This window comes from Corythoichthys intestinalis, chromosome 20, assembly GCF_030265065.1.
Source record: "Corythoichthys intestinalis isolate RoL2023-P3 chromosome 20, ASM3026506v1, whole genome shotgun sequence".
NCBI classification, from domain to species: Eukaryota; Metazoa; Chordata; class Actinopteri; order Syngnathiformes; family Syngnathidae; genus Corythoichthys; species Corythoichthys intestinalis.
In genome coordinates this window covers 26,237,072-26,251,712 of record NC_080414.1, presented here as the reverse complement: position 1 = coordinate 26,251,712, position 14,641 = coordinate 26,237,072, and the positions used below count along the sequence as shown (strand labels likewise).

The 14,641-nt window shown below is 37.3% G+C and overlaps 1 protein-coding gene across 2 annotated transcripts in view; it reads left to right on the top strand.

Annotated features, from left to right (window-relative positions):
• The window catches only part of kcnh2b (potassium voltage-gated channel, subfamily H (eag-related), member 2b), a 373,189-nt gene that overhangs the window by 338,802 nt on the left and 19,746 nt on the right, over positions 1 to 14,641 (top strand). For both annotated transcript variants that reach the window (XM_057824262.1, XM_057824263.1), the window contains 5 exons: positions 1,702 to 1,840; positions 3,978 to 4,132; positions 6,820 to 6,914; positions 7,011 to 7,151; positions 9,996 to 10,195. In XM_057824262.1, coding sequence (XP_057680245.1) covers positions 1,702 to 1,840; positions 3,978 to 4,132; positions 6,820 to 6,914; positions 7,011 to 7,151; positions 9,996 to 10,195 — 730 coding nt within the window. The remainder of the gene's footprint in view (positions 1 to 1,701; positions 1,841 to 3,977; positions 4,133 to 6,819; positions 6,915 to 7,010; positions 7,152 to 9,995; positions 10,196 to 14,641) is intronic.

The following is a 14,641-nucleotide window of genomic DNA, read 5'->3' as shown; positions in this document are numbered from 1 at the left end:
TGCAGGATTTGAGTCCCTAACGGCACATTGTGTTTCTGATAGTAGCCTTTGTTACTGTGGTCCCAGCTCTCTGTAGGTCATTCACTAGGTCCCCCCGTGTGGTTCTGGGATTTTTGCTCACCGTTTTTGTTATCATTTTGATGCCACGGGGTGAGATCTTGCATGGAGCCCCAGATCGAGGGAGATTATCAGTGGTATTGTATGTCTTCCATTTTCTAATAATTGCTCCCACAGTTGATTTCTTTACACCAAGCGTTTTACCTATTGCAGATTCAGTCTTCCCAGCCTGGTGCCGGTCTACAATTTTGTCTCTGGTGTCCTTCGACAGCTCTTTAGTCTTGGCCATAGTGGAGGTTGTAGTGTGACTGACTGAGTTGTGGACAGGTGTCTTTTATACTGATAATGAGTTAAAACAGGTGCCATTAATACAGGTAACGAGTGGAGCCTCGTTAGACCTTGTTAGAAGAAGTTAGACCTCTTTGACAGCCAGAAATCTTGCTTGTTTGTAGGTGACCAAATACTTATTTTCCACTCTAATTTGGAAATAAATTCTTTTTTAAAAAAACAATGTGATTTTCTGTTTTTTTTTCCACATTCTGTCTCTCATGGTTGATGTTTACCCATGTTGACAATTACAGGCCTCTCTAATCTTTTCAAGTAAGAGAACTTGCACAATTGGTGGTTGAGTAAATACTTATTTGCCCCACTGTACATAAATAATCCCCGTTTAGTCTCATATTCAAAGTTTATATGGATGATAGAATGCACTGTGCGTACATCATGTACACACATACGGTCAGTTTGCCCTGACTCGGCCATTTAAGCAATACTGAAATACAGTACTGCTCATTTGGCGCACAGAAAGAAAACTTGGCATTCTAAGGCTTACCCCCATTAATTGTTTTAAATGACTGTTGTCAAGCCCGCCTCTTCCCTAAAAGCCGAGTTCAAGCAAGGCGCTATTGCTAATGCTCCATCGCTTCCGCCTTCCGGGCCTCTCGCTCTTTGCTGACATAATTGCAGCATGAATTCCGATTTGGGAGACTTTACAGTTCAGACCGCAGCCACATTTTGGAAAGAAAATTCCCAAGATCGGATTTTAACCACATACAAAAGTGACCTAGATCGGATTTGAAATGGTCCTTTTTAAATGTGACCTGTCCTGTTCAGATCGTCAAGGTAATGCCTCACTCGAGTAGGAAAACCATGAAGAAATTGGATTTGTGCATTAAGACCTGAGGTATGAACCTAGCCTAACTGTAATAGTGCACCCCTTCATATTCTCAGTAACGGTAAGCGTTGCAAAGATTGGAAAAGTAATTAATTGGATTACTCACTACTGAAAAAGACAATGCTGTTAGAAATACACTAACGCCGTTATTAACAACACTGCTGTGCAGTACGCCGAACATACAGTTTCAGAGATTTGTACTGGTTAATGGTCAGTTTAAATTTATGTTTTCTTAACAGACTAATATGTTTGATCCAAATAAATACCAAATCATCTAAAGTACTGTACATAATGTTTTTATTCTTCAATCAGTTAATGTAAACATCTTTGATGCGATATGTCTGCAGCTTGTACAACAGTATAAATTTACTATCCTCTCAAGTACACAGTTTTGTACTATGTAAAGCAATAGTTTCATACAAGTGAAAAAAAGTGATTTTTGTTTTATTTTACCTACTTTCTCATCACAGGACCACATACGTGAACTCTAATGATGAGGTGGTGAGCCATCCACTGCGTATCGCCGTGCACTACTTCAAAGGCTGGTTCCTCATTGACATGGTGGCCGCCATTCCTTTTGACCTACTAATTTATCGCAGTGGGGAGGAGGTAAGGTGCATTCCTATAAGTGAAGCTGAAAATTTGACAAGATTTGAAATAAAATACTGTGTGCAATATTGTATTTCTAAGTACAGTCGATAATTTTAAATTTCATGCCATACAGTGCTGGAAAAAATTGATTGTCTGTGCTATGTACGACTGATAAATGATATGGCGAATGACATATCCTAGGGATAAACACATTGTCTGCCGAACCTTTTGAAATAAATGTAAGACAATAAATTAGAGTAGTCAAATAAGCAAAAGTAAATCGCCTGCAGAGAAAATACATTCTGTGGTAGGGGATAAAAAATGCACAAGTAGATCGCAGGGGGGATATTTATGGCGGAAAACACTCAGGTGACTTGAAGTTCCGCTCTGAGACCCCCAATTTGGCCCACTTTCAAAATTGTCCGATATGCATATGTGATACATCATTGGAAAGCTTAAAATCTCAATTTTCTGGGGGAAGAAAATTTTTGAACTGGAGGGCATTTTATTTAAAAAAAAAAAAAAAAAAGCTTTTTAAACAGCAAAACCCTATCTGGAGGTGAGAGCACGCGAGAGCAGAATTACAGACGCCATGACTTTAACGAGATATTATCGCGTACTTACCTTGTTTCGACTCCATGTAGCATGTATCACTGAGTGTCAAGACACAGCTATGAATGGCCACAGCTGGATTTTGGGGGGGATTTTATGGGTGAAACATGGTAATATAACAAGGGTCGCGATACAGAAATACACGGACATCAAAGAGTCGTCGAGATTTTCTTTTTCATATATTTACCCTTTTAAACTTTTTTTTTTCAATTTTTCTTTGTTTGGATCGATTATTTACCATCTAATATATCGGAGAAATTGCGACAGTAAAAAAAAAAAAAAAAATACAATTAAGCGATATTATATATGACTTTTTTACAGACGCCATTTTTTTTCATTGTGACATAATTTGTTTAAAAGTTTTAAAAATGCGAGTGAATATTTTTTTTTAAAGTCGTTTTTCTTTTTTCTTTTTAAACGAAATATTAGACATCAATTAATGATTCTAAGCTAAAAACGACAGACATTTTGAATAATAAATATAATTAATTACCTTCATTTTATGGCTGGGTTGAAACAAAAGTGGTTGCGCGACATCTGTAAACGGGGGTTTCAAGGGTAAAACGGACAAATTAAAAATAGTTTGGGTGTTTAATGCGCCATGAATCTGCTATGGCAGCATATAGACATTGTTCTGTCAAACACAACTGCGGTTTTGGCTTAAAATACAGCAGTTTCTTTTAAAGAGGAGTGCAAGGGCAGAAACTGCTTTTTCAGTCTTTTGTGTATTTTCAGCCTTATTAATTATAACAAAGATGCATCAATGATGTGATGATTAAGTCTATGGAAAACGTGTGCAGAACACTTAGCATATTTTGACCCACCCATCCATTCAGTGAAGTTATTCACGCTAAGGTAAAATGAACAATCGAAAATAAATAAGGGGGGAATAAATAAATAAATAATGACGAGGAGGGGGGCTGTGTGGGGAATCTGGAGCAAAAGATGCAAGAAAGGAAAACCAAGAGTCAGTACCCTCTGAGGATGTCCTAATGAGGACAAAAACCACTGAGGCCTACACTGATTGATGCACTAGACAGTGCATTTTGTCCTAAGGTCAGTCTTAGTGGTACTTAATCGTTGCGTAATGACATTTGAATATGCTTAAATATTGTTTTTTATCGACATACTGTATATTGAAATTTTGTGAAATAAATTATTCATGAAACTCCCCGAGGTTATTGGGGGGGTTCACTTCATTGATGGTGCCCGGAAAAGCCACTGAACCACAAAATTGCAGATTATTCTGAGCAGACAGTTATTATTTACAGTGAAGACACACACGCGCAAGCACACACAAACAGCAGGACTAGGCTCCCTGCCAATACAATATTTCTTATGAAGGGAATTCTTTGTATAGACATAGTTGGGCTCATAGTAATGAATGGAAGGAGACTGTAGGGCAACTGCTAAACTAGATCAAAGCTTCACTCTTGTGTTTGTTTTGTATGCGCATGCATGAATTGTATGTTTCAAGGAGGTGAGCAGGTGCTGCCAAAAAATTCAGGGAAAATATCCTTGCAACCTGTTTTTCTCTCATCAGACCACCACTCTGATTGGCCTGCTGAAAACGGCTCGTCTCCTCCGTTTGGTCCGCGTAGCACGAAAACTGGACCGCTACTCAGAATACGGCGCAGCTGTTCTTTTCCTCCTAATGTGCACCTTTGCACTCATCGCACACTGGCTGGCCTGTATCTGGTACAATACCCTCACAATAGCCATGTATCACTTTTTTAGAATATTAGCATGCAAAGCATCTGAACAATTAATGGATATTTAGGGGAACATACATAGTTGTTTAGCTAAATATGGTAATCAAATTGAAAACAGTTGATTTCACAATACAATGATAATCGGTTTCTTATCATTGTGTTTTTTTTTTTCAATATAACATAATATAAGTAGATGATAGTTGGTATCTTGTCCACATCTCTAATGAAGATAGAACTTTTGAAACTTTTTACGGGGAATTAATTTCAGTAATGCAAAATACAGTGGTATGAAAAAGTATCGTAGCCTTTTGAAATGTCTCACATTTCTGTATAAAATCACCATCAAATGTGATCTGATCTGTCTCAAAATCACACAGATGAAAAAACTATCTGCTCTAACTAAAACCACCCAAACATTTACAGGTTTTCATATTTTAATGAGGATAGTATGCAAGCAATCACAGAAGGAGGAAAAATAAGTAAGTGAACCATCAGATTTAATAATTTGTGGCCCCCCCCCTTTGGCAGCAATAACTTCCAACCAGACGCTTCCTGTAGCTGCAGATCAGTCTGGCACATCGATCAGGACTAATCTCTTCTCTACAAAACTGCTGTAGTTCACTCAGATTCCTGGGATGTCTGGCATGAATCGCTGTCTTCAGGTCATGCCACAGCATCTCAATGGGGTTCAAGTCTGGACTTTGACTTGGCCACTCCAGAACGTGCATTTTGTTCTTCTGAAACCATTCTGAAGTTGATTTACTTCTGTGTTTTGGATCTTTGTCTTGTTGCAGCATCCATCCTCTTTTTAGCTTCAACTGTCTGACAGACGGCCTCAGGTTTTCCTGAAAAACATCCTGATAAACTTTTGAATTTATTCTTCCATTAATCATTGCCAGTTGTCCAGACCCTGTGGTAGCAAAACAGCCCCAAATTTTGATGCTCCCTCCACCATGCTTCATGGTGGGGATGAGCTGTTGATGTTGGTGAGCTGTTCTATCCCCCCCACCCCCCACCCCCCACACACACACACACACACACATGACATTGTTTTTTTACTCCCAGAAAATTCAACTTTGGTTTCATTAGTCCACAAAATATTTTGCACGCAACTTCTGTGGAGTGTCCAAGTGCCTTTTTGCGAACATTAAACGAGCAACAATGTTTTTTTTAGATGGCAGAGAACACCATTCATGGCCATAGTTTTACGTATAATTGATGTGTGCACAGAGATATTGGACTGTGCCAGTGATTTCTGTAAGTCTTTAGCAGACACTCGAGGATTCTTTTTTTTACCTCTCTGAGTATTCTGCGCTGAACTCTTGGCGTCATCTTTGGTGGACGGTCACTCCTTGGGAGAGAAGCAACAGTGCCAAATTCTCTCCATTTGTAGATAACTTCTCTTGCTGTCGATTGATTTTTTTTTTTTTTTAGACAGTGACTGTGCAGTCCTCCCATGAACACCAATCTTGGCCATAGTTTTACATATAGTCATTGTCTTGTTGCAGCATCCATCCTCTTCTGTCTGCCAAACGGTTTCAGGTTTTCCTGCAAAACATCCCAATAAACTTTTGAATTGATTCTTCCATTCATGATTGCAATTTGTCCAGGCCCTGAGGAAGCAAGACAGCCCCAAATCATTATGCTTCCTCCACCATGCTTCTGGGTGGGTATTAGGGGTTGATGTTGGTGAGCTATTCCATTTTTCCTCCACCCATGATGTTGTGTGTTGCTCCCAAACAATTCAACTTTGGTTTCATCGGTCCCCAAAATATTTTGTCAAAACATCTGGAAGGTCCTACTGCCTTTTTGCGAACATTAAACGAGCAACAATGTTTTTTTAGACAGCAGTGAACACCATTCTTGGCCATAGTTTTACATATAGTTTATGTGTTCATAGAGATATTCGACTGTGCCAGTGATTTCTTTAAGTCTTCAGCAGAAACTCTAGGATTCTTTTTTACCTCTTTGAGTATTATGCGCTGAACTCTTGGCGTCATCTTTGGTGGACGGCCACTCCTTGGTAGAGAAGCAACAGTGCCAAACTTCTCTGACTGTCGATTGATGAACATCCAGACATTTAGAGATGGTCTTGTATCCTTTCCCAGCTTTATACAAATCAACAATCCCTTGATCACAGGTCTTCAGACAGCTCTTTTGACCGAGCCATGATGCACATCAGACAATGCTTCTCCTCAAGAAAATTCTTACCAGGTGTGTGCTATATAGTGGGCAGGGCAGCTTTAAACATCTCATCAGTGATTGGGCACCCACCTGACTTAAATTGTTTGGTAAAAATTGTTTTCAATTGCTATTTGTCTCCTTAGGCAGAGGGTTCACTTCCTTATTTTTTCCCCCTACTGTCATTGTTTGCATGCTATCCTCATTAAAATACAAAACCTATAAATGTTATGGTCATTTTAGTTCAAGCAGACACTGTCTTTTCATCTGTGTGGTTTTGACAAAGATCAGATCACATTTGATGGTGATTTTATGCAGAAATGTGAGAAATTCCAAAAGGTTCAGATATTTTTTCATACCACTGGAAGGAGACGATATTGAGATTTTGAAACTCTTTATGGAGAATTATTTCAGAAATGCAAAATACAAAATGGTAATGAACTGATTTTTGGGCACAGACAGGCATGCTTAATTTAGAATTATAATCCCAAGGTACGCCATTGGTAATGTGGAGCGGAACGGCTCGATTGGGTGGCTCCACACACTCGGGGACCAACTGGGAAAACAATTCAATGACTCCATCCCAGGTACTACGAATCTGAGTGATCAAAATATATATCATTAGTTTAACATTGGGAATATACTGGAGCCTTAACAATACACATTGTCTCCTGCTTCACCAGGAACTGGACCCTCCATTAAAGACAAATATGTCACAGCTCTGTACTTCACCTTCAGCAGTTTGACCAGTGTGGGTTTTGGGAATGTCTCCCCAAACACCAACTCGGAGAAGATTTTCTCCATCTGTGTCATGCTCATCGGATGTAAGTAATGATTATATCATTGGACATCTAAAACTAAAAATCGATGTTGATCCTTATCGAATCTAGATGTTCATTAAAGGGTAATCCTGAAATTTCACCCGTACGATCAATGCTCCTAACTTTTTGTGAGCATTGTCTTTTCACTAGGGTTGGGCATCGAGCATCAATGGGATCTTTTTATTTCAAATCCAAGTTTCGATGCCCTGACCGTTGCTTCGCTCCACATAAATGACAACAAAGTAACAGAATAAACACACCAAAATATCAGACCCCCTATTAAAACATGCAAACTTTTTTGCAGATTTTTTTTTTTCAAGGGTTCCCAATGATGTGTAGTGCAGAGGAGGTGTGTAGTATCTGTACACCTTAAAGATTCTTTTCCAACTAATGTTCTTTTCGCCTGCTACTTCCAGTAAGTCACCACTAGTGGAAGCCAAGCGCACATAGCAAAACCAAAGAAAAACTGTAGCGTCCGGAGTTACAATAGTGACATTTTGTGGACGGATGAACAATACTAGTATATCGGTTCAGCAAGAAATCTAACTTTTTTTTTTTTTTTTTTTTTTTTTTTTTTAAACCTGTCCTGTTCAGCTGTTTGACACAGAGAATGGAAGTCTAAGTGCCCAGATTCTGAACAGTTTTAATGTTTCACATTGAGAGTCTGACATACTCCCATTGTGATCATTCAAAATACCTTTTTATTATGACAAAGCAGCGAACAGGAAGGGATTATGGGGGGACAGAAGAAAAGAAATGCAAGAGAAGAAGGAAAAGAAACACATACACAAACAACAACTAGAAATACATTGAACATCTAAACTAGTTACTAATATGCTGGTGCTATCTAACTGAAATCTAACTTAAAAAGTAGTCAACTTAAGATCAAGGGATAGAACACTGCAAGACATCTACAAGATGTCAGCCCTTAACTAACTTGTAGAAATACCACCTAAAACAAATGATGCAATACAATAAATGCCTGCAGCATAAGACACTCTAAAACATAGCTAAATGAAGATGTATAAACATTTTCGCCATGAGCTTTTGAAAAATAAACATCTTTGTGAAAGTGCACCCTGTGGAAACCGCATCATATTCAAGTTCAAAGACTGATATGTATATACAGCACAATGTTAAAAATAGCTCTGTGAAAAATTCATAGCAAAGTTAATTGAAAGTTAATGTAATTTAAAAAATGATCAAGAAGTTAAGAAATTAATATAAACTATTTTTTTTACTCTGCCTGTTAAAAGAATCGGAATCAAGAATCGTTTGGAACCAGAATCGAAACATGGAATTGGAACTGGAACTGTTCAAGTTCAAATGATGCCCAACCCTATTTTTCACAATACACCACCACTTATGAACAGTGGTTGAATGTAACAAAGTAAAAGTACTTCTTTACTATACTTATATTTTTTTGTGTTTTATGTATATGTACTTTACTTGAGTACAAATATGAAATGGTACTTCTTACTTCTACTTCATTAAATTTTTTTACAGCAGGTATCTGTACTGTTTACTCCGCTAATCTTCAAATTGTCGCCTGCATTACACGTTACTTTTGCTGTTTTCCTTTTTTCTCATTGTGAATTGATAGTTTCGTTGTCATGTCTCTGGCGCAATCGATAAGGCCATTTCGTGAGTCTCGCTCTCCTGGACGTGGCGATAATTTGACAATCCAAAAAGTCACAAAAGTGAGAGTGATGGCACACCTGTGTGACTAAGGGTACCACGATGCGCCAGTTCACACGAGCCGGGTGGTAGTGACCCTGCCGTTGGCTGAGCAGCGACTGGCTATGCTATGCCATGCTACATAAATTTTTGTTGTTGTTGTTTTTTTCTGTACATGCATACAAACTGCTGCTTCACAAAACAAGAAGTTGACAAAAAATTGACACGTACAAATGAACGGTTGTATTATCATTGCCAAATCAAAGACAGGAATAATAAAATACCTATATACAGTTTAACATGTAAAAATAATGCTATGCTACATTTCGTGCAGCTTCCACGCTCCCTCCCCTCCCAGGAGGGAGGTATTTCCTTTTCTATTTGTCTAATCAGTGAGTGCGCCTTTCGTCCACATGATACTACATGGAAAGTTCGGTTAGCACAGTGTGAATGCTGAACCTTTTCAACAAGTCATTTGCATGTTGTCCTCTTGGTCTAGTGTGAAAGCACCTTTAAATAAAACTGAGCAGTTTGATTAATTTTCTGGTTCTTTCTTTGAATATTGAATCAGATCTATGTATGTATATACATATATTATTTATACAGTATATGATACATATACAGTATTTGATACACTGTCAATGGGAAAACCCATTGGCAGTGTATCAAATACTTGTTCTCCCCACTGTAAAAAAAAAAAAAATATATATATATATATATATATATATATATATATATATATATATATATATATATATATATATATATATAATATGTAAATGTACAGTATATTACATTCTTGCATTGGGAGAAAACTTAATTTTACTTGTAAAGTAAATTTTAAAGCAAGTACTTTGTACTTTTACTTTGTACTTTTACTTGTCTTTATCCCTGTATCTGTATTTTTATTTAAGTTAAAAAAAAAAAAAAAATAAATAAATAAATAAGTAAGTACTTCATCCACCACTGCTTATGAATCAAAAGTTTCAGAATCACTAAACAGCTCTCAGCTCTGAACATCTATGTAGAAAACATTTGTGTCAAGTCTAGTTAGTGTATTTGCTACAACTTTGTAAGGTTTTTGTCACTTTGCCCTCACCAGTACTCCCATATGGACTTTGTTCCGCTTAATAAATCAGTCCTAAATATTGCATTATTTCTTACAACCAGCCCTGATGTACGCCAGCATCTTTGGGAACGTCTCTGCCATCATCCAGCGGCTGTACTCGGGGACGGCCCGCTACCACACCCAGATGCTTCGTGTCAGGGAGTTCATCCGCTTCCACCAGATCCCCAACCCACTCAGGCAGAGGCTGGAGGAGTATTTCCAACATGCTTGGTCCTACACTAATGGCATCGACATGAATGCTGTGAGTATCTCTTTTCCGCATGTAGAACATTACTGCGCGTGTACACTAAGTTCCTGCATCACATTAAATGAGTGTTCCGCATGAATACACACATAGAGGCTAGAGGAGTATTTTGAGCCTGCGTTGTACATTAATAGGATGATTGGAAGACTTTGTCTCAGCATGCATGGTCCGACACCATCAAAGAAAATAGGAATGATGTGAGTATTATAAATAGCACACACACACTCCCTATCATGTGCAATTAAATAGTTGGTCAACCTTGGACCAACACAAGATCATATATGAAGGCGAGTATACATTATTTCTCCTGCAGCCAAACATTACACACATATTAAACCCTTGGGGTGGGGAATGAAACATGCATGACTGGTGATCAAGTAATTCAATTGTGCTGACCACTAAGGCAGTATAATGTTGGACATGTACAGAATGTCGGCTTTATGAATCACACCTGTTAATGCGCACAAAGGCAGGCATGAATTCCGGTACACTCACTCCAAAGAGTCGTCCCAGTGAACTTAGTGTATACGGGCGACCTCTGCCTGAACTGTTAGTCACAGGCATTGGGAGGTTGCATCCCAGTCAACTTTGTCTGTTGAGTACCACTGGCAAGATTGCTTTGACACAGCTGTGACACACACGCACACACACAACTGTAATCGTAAACATGTCATACAGTTCAGTTCTACTGACATGAAGATATTCAGCTGTAGTCTATGAACGTCGTCTTTATCACCATCACATAGAGGTAAACAAAGTAAAAAAAAAAAAAAAAAAAAACACACAATGTAATTTGTGTATGAGCAATATTTTTCTGGTACAATTTTTTATTTTATTGATAAGTCGCACTCTGACAAATGTCACTCCCTCAATTAAGCTCATCAAACTCTACTAATACGTACTTACAAAATGAATAACCATGTGTGGGCTGTCGCCCTAATCTAACACAAAACTGTATGTAAATATGAACATTATTATTTCATTTTCATGTATTAAGTGAGCCAGTGAAGTGGAGGCTAAATGGTGTGACGAGGCTCCAGTGGATCATTATTTCACTTTATTTCATCGAGGTGCAGAAATGAGCAGTTTGGCAACCAGCGTGGATTAGGCAATGTTTACAGAAGTAGTCGTTATGACTGTTTGGAGATCTGCTTGGTCTTTTACTTTTGATTCAATCCACTGCGACTTATTTTCTTCAGTTGAATAATATTGCTTTAATACCTATTTTTGTAGTCGAAGCTGTGCTGTGTTACCAATCACGTAATTAACTAAAAGAAAAAAAGGTGTTTAATAACCTTCAGATGCTTCAAGATGGTAGAAAAGCAGAAATTTGATTGCTTTGGCCTGAACACAAATGCAGACAGTTGTTTCCTGTGAATAATGAAAAATGGGTTTCCCCACATAAAATATGCCAACCATCTGAATCCACAAGGGTAAAAATAGGTTTTAGCTGCTTTTTCTGGCATATTAAGGCATTTCAGAGAGCACAAATCCAGGAAAGAGGTGAGTTTTTGTCAAATAACAGAAAAAGGTTCCAAAGTTTACTAAGGGTGAATATGCTTTACTCTTTTAACAGAAGCCATGCTCGGAAGAAAAGTTGAGGCAAAAACACCAGTAATGCATTCTGACAGTTCATATTTATGCATTGTGAAATAAAAGCATATCCTTCAAAGTTAACAGTACAGCAAATGTTTGCCGCACCATTAACCATAGAAAGGTCTCGTAGATGTCAACTTCAGCACCTTCTAGGAGCAAACTTGCACCTTTAAAAGTCAAGTTTTATTCACTTGTTCTTCATTTCGAACATACACTAGCATGTGTGCATTCATCATGGACAAAGGGAAGACTAAACGAAACCAAATTGGTGACAGAAACAGTCAACATAGTCAAGGCAGAAAACATAACAAAAGTCATAGAACTCTGTGGTGTTTGGAATGAATAAAGTAACTGCACTCAAAAAATTGCACATGCACTATTTTAACTTTCAAATCTGTGTTTTTCATTGTATATAAACATTAGTTTTGTGTTTTTACACCCTACTGAATCCATTGCTGTATTTATCATGTAAGAGTCCATTAAAAACACTTATGAAAAAGCATTGCTTAATATATACATAACGTGATTTTAACTTTTAAATAGGTGTTTTTCATTGTATATACACATTAGCTTTGTGTTTTTACACATTACTGAATCCATTGTTGTATTTACCGTGTAAGAGAGTAAATTAAAACACTTATGAAAAAGCATTGCTCAATATATATGTAACATGATTAAATTAAATTAAATTTCAAATAGTTGATTTTTCATTGTATATACATATTAGCTTTGTTGTTTTTTTTTTTTTTTTTTTTTTTTTTAACAAATTACTGAACCCATTGTTGTATTTATCATGTAGGAGAGTCATTTAAAACACTTACGAAAAATCATTGCTTAACATATATGTAACGTGATTGCACAAATTGCATGACTTTTGTCCCTCTGAGATTGCCATACACAGTAAAATCTTTGGAGTTGATTTTTTTTTGGTATATTATGTTGGTAACACTTTATAATAACTATCCGTTTTACTAGTTAATAGATCATTAGTAAACTGTTGATAAATGATTTATTGCTGATTTGTGAAGTATTTAACAGTTTGTTAAGCATTTACAGGGTGTTCCAATATGGTTGACCCCATTCTAAATGCCCATGCTAGTTGATAGATCTTAATAAAACTATATACACGTTATTTTGAAGGTCATAAGTTTTATTTGTTAAATATACAAAGAAAAGTACAAATATTTGTTGGTTTATGGCAGATTTTCATAAATATGCAACATGAGCGCTGCCTGCAAAATGCCTTATCAAAATGCCTTTTCTTTTGAAGTGAACGGCATTTCTTAACCTGAAAAGATAGAAATGCCAAACGTTACACACAAAAACTTGAAACGTTTCTACACAAACTGTGTTTCAGGTTAAGAACACCCTGTAAATGCTTAACAAACTGTGAACAAATACTTCACAAATCAACAATAAATCATTTATCAACAGTTTATTAATGATCTACTAACTAGTAAACGGATAGTTATTATAAAGTGTTACCATTATTTTTGACTTGATTGGTGTTGATTGGGGTGTTGTTTTAACACTAGCAGTGTTAAGACCGCTCTTGGTGCAGTGTCAATTACGTGAGTTGAACACAGACACCCCTGGCAAAGTTAAATGTTATAGCAGAGTCAATCAGCCAAACCCAGTTTAGGTGCAGGTGTCAGAAAATAAAGCAGGCACAAAGACTTGTGGGTGAAGTGATGCCACAACTGTAAGTAGTGTTGTCTGTAAATAGCTGGAGTGTGTTCGGTTGAAAAAACACAAAATAGTAAGGCTGACTTCTATGCTTACTTAAGGCATGCAAAGTCCCTGTGTTACCTCTCGTCAGCGCAACAGTAGGGTACATTTGTTCTGCACTAGGATCTCTAACCCATCCAGAATACTAGCAACATCACAATGAATATTTATAATTAAAACTCCTATTGTAAGAAAACAAAAGGTGGTTACACACATAGACTTCATAATGTAGGGACATGGGGCGCGGGTCCGTTAAATAGGGGGCCTGCATTGTTCGCAAGGCCATCAAAGCTGACCGAGTGGAATCACAGACAAAAAGCTTTTTTCATTGAAAATTCTTGTGAATAATTACCTAAATCTTCGAATTCTTTATAGATATGGACGTAAAACAGTCTTGATTCTTGGTTAAAAGCAACAACAACAAAAACGTGCAGTTAGCATTTATTTTAAGTAAATATGTCGAAGTACAATGCTAGTCTGTTAGAGAATGTAGCTAGCGGCCGCCTGATGGAAACAGAGCTTTTCCAGTGAAAATTCTTGGGAATAAATGCTTAAATCCCAGAATTCTTTATAGATATGGACGTAAAACAGTCTCGATTCTTGGTTAAAAGAAAATTTAAAAATGCGTAGTTAGCATTTATTTTACGTAAATATTTCGAATTATGATGCCACTGCAGTAACGGCTAATTTCTCCCATTGATTTTTTTTTTCACAACATTTCAAAACAAACGAACAAATCTCTCCTGAGACAATCCTTCCTGTTTGTATGCGGTACAGCTTTCATACTTTTTCAACAGAAATCGGCCGTTAGATCGCTGCGTGCGTGTGTTTATGAATAGCTCCTCTTGATATGGGCGGCCCCCTACTTGAATGTGAGTTGCAGTGCATGATTGATCTGACCCGTCAATACATTATGAAGTCTATGGTTACACATTTTGAGTGTAAAAGGTTTGAATATGAATTGTAGTTTATTGAGGCTTGCTTGAATAATTAAGGCACTTTTCATTTAACGACACAACTTACCGTATTTGCCCGAATATAAGACGGCCCTGATTATAAGACGACCTCCTCTTTTTCAAGACTCAAGTTTGAAAAAAGACTTTTTGAACACCAAATTCA